This window comes from Dermacentor variabilis, chromosome 7 (genome assembly GCF_050947875.1).
Source record: "Dermacentor variabilis isolate Ectoservices chromosome 7, ASM5094787v1, whole genome shotgun sequence".
Lineage (NCBI taxonomy): Eukaryota > Metazoa > Arthropoda > Arachnida > Ixodida > Ixodidae > Dermacentor > Dermacentor variabilis.
This window is the reverse complement of record NC_134574.1, coordinates 7,963,298-7,973,552: the sequence shown is the minus strand read 5'-3', so window position 1 is coordinate 7,973,552 and position 10,255 is coordinate 7,963,298. Positions and strand designations below refer to the sequence as shown.

The window sequence follows — 10,255 nt, the reverse complement described above, 5'->3', positions numbered from 1 at the left end:
GCAGCTATTGGTGTAAAAAAGAAGACTGGCATAAGAAGAATTGAGATGTGCACGCTACATGCCTTTGTTCTGGTAGTGTTCCACTACTTTGGTGCTACAGTTAATGATCTCGAATGAGTTCAAGGAGCAAGAATTTAGTCCAGAAAAAAATATTACGCAGAACAGCTGTATCTAGTTGTATCATTTGCCTATGCCGCTGTATATAACCCTGTCCACACTGCTAGGAAGGGAAGCGTAGCAGAGGGCGGCAGAAAGTTGGGTGGGCGGATGAGGTTAAGAAATTTGCAGGGACAACATGGCCACAATTAGTATATGACCGGGGTAGTTGGAGAAGTATGGGAGAGGCCTTTGCGCTGCAGTGGGTGTAACCAGACTGATGATGATGATGTCCACACTTACCTAAAGCACATGAGTGGCATCCTAAACAAAATTGAGCTTTTGATATTGCTTTGGAGAAAATTAACCTGTTTCAGCCTAACAGTATGTATACATATTGCGCATACCTGCATTCGGTGTACCTTATCACCAACTGTTAAGTCACCTTGTTACCTCATCAGCAAATCGCTCCTGCAACCAAGTGTGCTGGTCCGGGTTTTACCTGCATTTCCACCTGTGCAGTTGGTAAAAGTCTTTGGCTGTTTACTATAACTTCATATTCAAACATATGGTTGCATTAGAGGCTTTCACACCACTAATGACTGGGCAGGCTTCACGAAAGGCCACCAGTACCTCCTCATTGCAGACTGTGCTCAACATCCTTCTTGGTTGGACTGTGACTAAGAACCCATACATCTTTCCTCCAAAGCGGCTGGCATTGACGATGGTTTGATGCAGAAAGAGGCTATTGTCTTTCCCAGATGCTGGTTCAGCATCGCGAGGCACATTCCTTCAGTCAATATGCACACTGTCAATGTGAGTGAGACTGATCAAAGGTTGTCTATGGTGTCAGGTTTCTTGCCTGGTTTCGGTAGTGGCATCATGACCAAGTGTTTTCACTCTGTGGGGAATTCCAATATTCCAGATTTCATTGATTACAAGCAATAGTGCTTGCTTCCTTGTTTCGGCAAGATTCCTCAACATCTGAAAAATGACTCCATCTTTGCCATGTGCACTCTGTGGTGTCTGCTTCGTCAAGGTGGCATCCTCTTGGCCGTATGTCTTTGCATCCCCAGTGCGGGTGATGTGCATTGAGCTCACCTCGACTGAGTATTACGTGCTTGTGAAAGCGAATTTGAAGCTGTCAAAGCCAAGTGAAGTCGCCTTGGCTGTGGTGCCTGGTTTTGGGACAGAGGTAGACCATTGCCAAAACGGCTTTTAGCCTGCAGCACACCGCTGCAACTTTCTGATGAGACATATGTTTATTCAAGCCGTTTCTTCCTTGCCCTAATTCAATAATAGCCAATTTTAGCAGCTGCAAATCAAGCTGACTTCAGAAGACTGCTGATTTTTTAGCCACTTCTAGTAGATTATTGCATGGTTAATTTTCTAGTTGGGCATGACATGCTTTGTGCTTAAAAAATGAACTGTTTAAAGAATTATTGGAGTAATATTAGGACAGGCAACTCTGATTGAATCATCACTGCTTTTGTCGCAAAATGTGGCATTGAGCTAGGCAGATGCTGTCACAAAACCATAGGTTGTACAAGTACAGAAGAAACAAAATTGGAGTTCTGAAATTTAAAGCCATATTTTTACAGCCTCTCTTTATACTGCTGACATTAGAGAGCTTTAGATTAGTGGACGCAAGCAGCGTGCGTAAACAAGCACCATGTTTGGGTATTTCTGGCACCCATGTGGTTTGCATAACCAAGCAGCACACGAGTCGTTTGCGTCCTCTTATGCAGTACTATTATTTTCATTGTAAAACAACCAATATCAAAGTAAGTCTGATCAGCCTGCATCAATATGCTAGAAATTTTTAAGCACTTAAGGTGTGTTGGTTGAATGTTTAAAGCACTTCACCACACCCTTGGTCACTAGACTTGAACTTTCCAGTATTACTTGCTAATCAACTCTTGAGGTGTTTACGTTGCTTTTCTGTGCTGTAAGATTAGTTTGACAGTCCTAATAGAATTGTTAAAGTGAAGGTATGAGCTGTTGTATTGGCCATGTCATTCTATAACTGTTAGATCTGACACTGTCAAAGCACTTGGCAACATTAATCAGCTTCACCTCACTATATATATGTATTGCGGTAGGACCATTCAGCACGTGAAAATAAAAATACCGGCAAATAGAGAGTTCGAGAGCACCTGAGATTATAGTAAAGCGGGCGGGGCAGTATGTTCAAGGTAACAAATGTGTTGCGGTGAAGTTATTGCAGACGTATATACACATTCATTCGTCCCAACTTTGCACCGAACCCTGCGTCCCGTTGCTAAAACTAAGAGCGCGAAAAACGGGCACAAATGCAGCTGAAGATTACAGGGCACAGTATTAGGCTCCACCTCACTGTATTAGGCTCCACCTCGCGCCCTTAGTACGAATAATATTAAACATCTACTCTGCATTTCGTGGAATTCTGGCAGATCATGTGACATCACTAAAGCTCCGTTATGTTCACAGCACTACGCGATAATTGTAAAGCCCACGATAAAAGTAAATCACATGAAGTGACGGATAGTGCACTAGCGCTGAACACGATTGAAAACATGCGCTGCCCTATTTCAAGGGCGCGTGAACAGTTGTGAGCAAACACCACCTTATGCATTATATTACTTACGTAAGTCGTGGCGAAAAACACGTGCAATACCTCCGCCTACGAGTCCCGTCAAGTAAAAGTGCATGTGCGATGTGATGACGCTGCCGAAAAGGGGCGAACACGACGACGCTGCTGCACAGCGCCGGTTCGCAAATTGCATTGCCGTGGCGCTACGCCACTTGAATATTTCAATCGTCAGCACCAATGAATTCTTCAGAAATACGGATCTCACACCACCAGAGTTCACCGAGACTTAAAGCCGACATGCCACACCACTACTACTGCGCGACTTTTAGCCAACAAGTACTGATCCCACTGCGGAGACACACGACCAGCGGTCGGCGTGGGCCGGAGATTCAACGCACGCCACGGCATCGCGGTTCGCAGAACTTCGCTGCCGAGGCGCTAGGCCACTTCGACATTTCAATTGTCAAGGAAGCACGGGTCACACAACGCAGATTCTGTACTGCCAGAGCTCACCGAGGCGAAAGCACAGATGGCGAAAGCCGCACTGTCGCATCACCACTACTCGCGGCTTTCCCGCTAAGTACGTACACCCGTGAGCAAAAGTATACGGACCACGGGAGCGCGTGCCAAACTGCATCGACGCGCCGTCTACCGACGCGGTGCCTACTGTCGAGAGGGCCGCTAGAGCAGCGGTGCGCATGCGCGTCCCATCATATCTGTGGGCCAGACATGTAGCCTTGCCTGACGTGGCTACGGTGCTCGTAGACTAAACGTCCACTGGGCGTCGTTTTCTCTGCTCCACCGCGTCTGGGCCATTGTTTTACGCAGCGGCTGGGCTGGCACGCGCGTCCGCCGAGCTTCGTTTTCATTCTTTTTTGGGGGTGATTATCGCGCGCCGCACTGCGTTCCCTGACGCCTTCAGATGACTCGCGCAAAATGCCTTTCTGCGGCGTTGTATTATCTCGAACTGTTCCAATGTTTGCTGTCGGGTTCTCCTCACGGCATCGCGTTATGAGCGTATACCACGGCACCTCCGAGGCGTCATCGCCGCCTATGGAAAATCAACAGCGTAGTGAACTCATGCATACAGTAATGAAAATTATAATCTCCGACAATAACAGCAGCACGTTGGCTTGTCCTAAGTGGCCTCAAGACCGGAGTCTGTCGGTGGTCACCCCGACCAGTGATTCAGGTCCGTCAACCCGACCCGATTCGCAAGGGGGCAATTGTAATTGGAACTTCACGGCTGCGTGCACCACACAGCTGCACCTGATTTTATATTCTCGCGAATGTGTCAGTGTTGCCGCAGCTGCCTGTAGTGGCACCCTCGTGTGCATTTTTTGTTCAATCCTTGTTGAAGGGTATGAAGAAATAAAGGCTGTACGGTGCCGCTAATGTCTCCTTTTAGCACCCTGCTGCTTGCGGAGCATAGTAGCGTCAGCAACTCAGTTCTATATACTTCTTAACGCGACGGCGGACACCAATTGCAATACCTTGCTTCTACCTGCGGCAGCAAACATTGGAACAGTTCGAGATAATACAACGCCGCAGAAAGCCATTTTGCGCGAGTCATCTAAAGACGTCAGAGAAGGCACTGCGGCTCGCGATTATCCCCCCAAAGAAAGAATGAAAACGAAGCTCGGCGGACGCGCGTGCCAGCCCAGCCGCTGCGTAAAACAATGGCCCAGACGCGGTGGAGCAGAGAAAACGACGCCCAGTGGACGTTTAGTCTACGAGCACCGTAGCCACGTCAGGCAAGGCTACATGTCTGGCCCGCGGATATGATGGGACGCGCATGCGCACCGCTGCTCTAGCGGCCCTCTCGACAGCAGGCACCGCGTCGGTAGACGGCGCGTCGATGCAGTTTGGCACGCGCTCCCGTGGTCCGTATACTTTTGCTCACGGGTGTACAACCAACACACAAGCAACGCAAGCACTATCACATAAGCAACGTTGAACAACGCGCGGTCCGCGCGAGCCGGTGAACGATCACGCCGAGAACGAACACTCCACGGCGTCGCTCGGCGCAACCATCATGCCTTCTCAAAAGTCCCTAAACGATCCTGTCCCTAGGCACCTAGGATCAGGTCACGTGAGGGATTTTTGTACGACAATTAGACGCACGCCTGTCTCACGCCCCCTCGCGCCTGCGCGCAAACGACTGGCGATCCCTGAAATGAACGTCTCGTTGGTGCGACTTCGAGTGTCACCAAAGAGACTCTTTTAGAGGTTAGCATTGTTATATCATTCCTATTACATAATTAAAAGACACACAATGTCGAAGAGCGTGAAAAAGCTGAAATCAATGAAGAAAGTAGTGGAGAAGGTGATGCACACCACGCCTCTGAAGCTTTACGTGCCTGCTTGCATGGCCATGCCGGGTCCGCCGCTCGGTCCTCAACTCGGCCAACGAGGTATAAACATTGCACATTTCTGCAAGGAGTTCAACGAGAGGACCAAGGACATCAAGGAAGGATTGCCCATTCCCTGCAAGGTGGGTCTAGAGGCAACAAGCGATGCTCGGCAGCTTCCGCCGCATCTGTGCAGCTGCTAAATGTGACCCTGTGCTGTGATTTCGCTTCACGTGAAAGAACGAAATTTAGCAATCAACTACGACACACCTTATCGTTGCGTTGTAGCCTCGCGACGCGAAAGATAATTGAGCAGCGCTGTTTACCTGGTGAGGCTTATAGCGCGTGAAAAAAAAAAAAAAAACAAGGACAAAAGAAAGACGTGACACACAGGCGCCTGTGTGTGTCACGTCTTCCTTTTGTCTTTGTCTTTTTCACGCGCTATAAGCCTCACGATGTCTTACCAACAAGCCCAAATTACTGCATTACAGTTTAACTGGTGACGAGCAGCATTGAGCTACGCCGGGTAGACGTTAGTTTCTGTGTTCTGTATAAGCGGAATGACGGTGCAGATCGTGACTCGTTTGCTTGAATTTTCTAAACGGAGGTGACCGGGCAACGTCCACGTCTTGTATCCAGCCGGCGATTTCGGCCGCTAATCGCGAGATAGTCCTTGTAGCGTCGTACACGAAGCCGGCTGACGGAGGGGCCTAGTGTATGGGAGGACGACGCAGTGAGGTTGGCGGAGACGCTTCTTTCGGGTGAGGGGTTCTGGCCAACATGGCGTTTATTTGACCTATAGCATTTCCAGTACAGGTTGCATCATGCCATTGGCTCTACACAAGTGGCGTGATCACACTGATTGGCCTAATGAATTCATACAAACGCACAGACATGGAGGTGGCGTGCTCGTTCCATCATGCGGAAATATACCGGGAGAAAAAGTCTATGGTTCAAATACTGGTGCAAGCAAAATTAAAAGGTGAAAGTGAACGTTGGTTGTCAGAAATACGTGAGAAAAAGAAGGCCGCACCTAGAATATTTTGGAATCACATAAAATTATTAGGCAGGAAGGCAACAACAATACAACAACATATCCTAGACGAAGATGAAAACAGACTGGAAGGAGAAGCAGCAATAAATTACATCCAAAAAGTAACAGCCGAATCTTTCCAAGGCAAGGACAAGGTTGTATTTGAAGAAAAAAAGAGCATGAAAGAGACCCAAGGGGGAAAGGAGCTAGTGCTTACAAATTTAAACTGGAAGAAAGCGGAAGAGAAAATTCCTAAGCGCACAGCCACAGGGCTAGACGAGGTTCCCGTTAGGCTGATAAATGAACTGGGACCAAAAAGTAAGGAAGCTCTCGTGAAAGCAGTTGAAAAAACTTTAAAAGATAGACGAATACCAGACAGTTGGCGACAAAGTAGAATGAATTTAATTTATAAAGGTAAGGGGGAGAAAGACAGAATTCACTCGTATAGACCGTTGACCATTACATCGGTAATATACAGGCTAGCAATGCAGGCAATCAAATTAAAGCTTCAAGCATGGGCAGAAAATAATGGCATTCTGGGAGAGCTTCAGAATGGCTTTAGAATAGGTAGGCGTTTGGATGATAACTTGTTTGTTCTTACTCAGTGTATTGAAATATCAAAAGCAGAAAGCAGACCCTTGTATGTGGCCTTTTTGGACATTACAGGAGCATACGACAACGTAGACCGCAGCATTTTGTGGGATATTCTGGAAGGGGAAGGCTTAGGTAACGATTTTATACAGCTTTTGAGAGAGATTTACCTAGAAAATACTGTTTGCGTTGAATGGGAGGGGATGAGGAGCGCGGAGAAAGTTCATATCAACAAGGGACTGAGGCAGGGGTGCCCTTTATCCCCGCTGCTGTTTATGATGTACATGGTGAGGATGGAGAGGGCGCTAGAAGGAAGTAATATCGGGTTTAATCTCTCATACAAACAGGCAGGTACAGTAATAGAGCAGCAACTCCCAGGTTTATTTTATGCGGACGACATTGTGTTGCTCGCAAACAAGCAAAGTGATTTGCAACGTCTGGCTAATATCTGTGGACAGGAAGGCAACAATTTAGGTTTGAAATTTAGTGTTAGAAAATCAGGTGTTATTGTATTCAATGAAAACAGTGAACAGACAGTGGAGATACAGGGCCAAGAAATACCTCGGGTAACAGAATATAAATACCTTGGTATATGGATAAACGAAGGCAACGGATATATGGAAACACAGGAAAAAACCATAACAGTCAAGGGGAAGAGAAATGCAGCCATAATGAAGCACAGAGCGCTATGGGGATACAATAGGTACGAGGTCCTCCGAGGTATGTGGAAAGGGGTAATGGTTCCAGGACTTACTTTTGGAAATGCGGTTGTTTGCTTTAAATCAGGGGTACAATCAGGACTCGACGGGAACCAAAGGTCAGTGGGTCGCCTCGCATTGGGCGCTCACGGGAAGACTACAAATGAAGCTGTGCAAGGGGATATGGGCTGGACTAGTTTTGAAGTGAGGGAAGCTCGCAGTAAAATTGAGTATGAAGAACGGCTGAGGAATATGGAGGAAAGTAAATGGGCTGGGAGAGTGTTCAGGTATCTGTACAGGCAAAACATTGATTCACAGTGGAGGAAAAGAACTAGGAAGCTTACCAGCAAGTATGCGGCCTGTGGGGTGGGCAACACAGCAACAAAGAAGGTCAAGCGGAAAGTCAGAGAGGCTGAATTAATCTCATGGGTGGCGGCAATGGAAAAGAAACCTGCCATGAGTAACTACTTAAGGGGAAAAAACGAAATTAGGAAAGAAACCATTTATGATAACTCAAAGGGAAGCTCATTACTTTTTGAAGCGAGATCGGGATGCCTTAGAACACGCACCTATAAAGCGAGATATAAGAAGGAAGAAGAAGCATGTGCTTGCTGCGGTAAAGCTAGGGAAACGACGGAGCATATTTTATTAGAATGTGAAGACGTCTATCCAGCGGTCGATTTAGGCACCACTGGCCTCCTTGAAGCCCTTGGGTTCAGCGGGAGCAGTGGTAAAGCAAACAGGTCCACAATAGACATCAGTAAGAGGCGATTGGAGGATTGGTGGAAGAAAAGTAGGGAAACGACAAAAGACGGAGACGTACAAAAGCACAGTTCGCAATAGGGTATCAGAAAATTTGGACGTGGTAGTTCATAGTGTGTTTTTTTTTTTTTTTTTCATTGGTGAATCTAGGTAGGATATTAGGCAGCATAGTAGCAAGAGCTTGGTGGCGCAAGCCACCGCCCCGTTCCAAAGGGGACGCTCATAACATCCATCCATCCATCCAGCGGACATTGCAGATAATAGGGTTAGCGAGTGCTACTTATAACACCAGAGGACAAGACAGCACGACACAACGTCGTCCCCCGCTCGGAAAATTACAAACTGAGGTACAGTTCCTCTGTGTAGTTCTTTGTAAAGAACTATACACTGGAAGATTTACTTTCCTTCTATAATGTACCGCATGTAAGAATGAATTACTTCTGTTAGAATAACTATGAGGATTATCCGGTTCTGATGCATGGAGTAGCTACACACAGTATACTTCCCATTATTAAGTGAGAATTCTGAAAACATTTCAATGCATACTAACAGCTATGTGCTATACAGACTGTTATGTATGAAAATTACCTGTATTATACGTGGTCTAAAACGTAGTTCGTAAGTGGCTCTTCACTATATGATACTACTAATGCTGCAGACGAGCTGAAAGATTCACTTAACATATGTATGCTATTTGGTTTTCACCAGAAAAGCACAGCGTCAGACACTGCAGAGTTTGCATCTTTCACCCAGAACTTCACATTATGCAAAATGAAAGACCCATATGCATAGAAGAATGACACAAGTATGACAGTAAATGTTCAATTATATGAGACTGTAAATGTAAGAAAACATTCTGCACATTCGTCAGCATGCTGAGAATGCAACAAGTAATGAAGACAGTGTAATAAACTGCAACTCAGCAATATTTACACTGCACACATCACACATGTCCACTGTGGCTACACTGCGAGGCCTCAAAGCAGTAGAGCCACAGGAGACGACACAGGCTGTATGAGTCTGTCACATAGTCTTGAAGCCAAGCCAGAGGTTTTCGCATCCTCTTTGGCCGACTTGCCTCCGGATCGGCTGCAGTACTTTGAGAGTTGACTACAAGTAGCTGACTTTGATGTCCTGCTCCCACCATTTCCCTCCCCCATGTTGAAAGATTGTGCAGCCCCATTAGACTGTACATCACCTTGTGCTGAGGAGGGTTGCCCAGGAAGCTCCTTCTTAAGTCCGAAATGACCGTTCTGGGGAACATCCAACATACATGGGATCACTCTGAATCAAGAAGTGCTTCTGCCTGTGGGGAATCTGACTGAACAGAATGCCTGTCACCCTGTTCACTGTCGACAGACCGCCTAGCTGACTGCTTACCTGTAGTGGAGGTATTGAAATGACCATTTAGGTCGGCGTAAGAGTATAAGTAATCTCTATCTGGTACCAGCTCATAGCTATCTGTTGCAGGATATATAGAATTGTTCCCCGCAGGGGCGTCTGCATCAGCAGGCGTTTGGTGTGTTGCGACACCATGTACCCGAGCACGCGAGGGTTGGCCCCTCCCGCGTGTAGCCGTGCGCGGCTTAGCCTTGTCTGGGGAAAAGGGGATCCTGGGGGTTGAGTCGATGCTGGGTGTTTGGACCTTTAAGGCCCCCCGGCGGAGGCAACACACCCCTTTGGCCTCTGCTTCACACAGACGGCACCCCCGGACTGACCCACCTGGGGGAAATCGGCAGTCGCCTTTTCCTGTCCCCCTCTTCAATCTTTTTCTGTCTCTCTCACTTTCAATCTTTCCTGTCTTCTACTCACTTATTCTTACTTCCGTATTTCCGGGCGGCAAGGGTTGACCGTGTGTCATATATTTAACCTTGGGTATATACATTAGGTTATAGTGGCGGTGTATAGCTGGCGTCTGCAGGTTTCTTGGAACCTGCAGCGTCCCCTTGCTGGGATCGGTGGTGGGTGGCTACCACCGCTGCCAAATTTTCAAACTATCCAATGGCAGAAGCGTTCCCGCGACTTTTAGATCGGCCTCTGAAAAGAGGTCGCACCGAAGCAACTTTCCAGTTCTTTTTAAAACCAACCGAAAACTCGGTTCCAAAATACCACGTTCTTCACAGTGAAGGCAACACAACCGTAAGAAAACTGT

At 47.1% G+C, this 10,255-nt stretch overlaps 1 protein-coding gene across 1 annotated transcript in view; it reads left to right on the top strand.

The window, feature by feature from the left end:
- Positions 1–4,806: 4,806 nt before the first annotated feature.
- Positions 4,807–10,255, top strand: part of mRpL11 (mitochondrial ribosomal protein L11) — a 58,557-nt gene continuing 53,108 nt past the window's right edge. Inside the window, exon 1 of the mRNA XM_075698178.1 lies at positions 4,807–5,162. Within this exon, the coding sequence (XP_075554293.1) occupies positions 4,944–5,162 (219 nt within the window). The 5' untranslated portion in view covers positions 4,807–4,943. The remainder of the gene's footprint in view (positions 5,163–10,255) is intronic.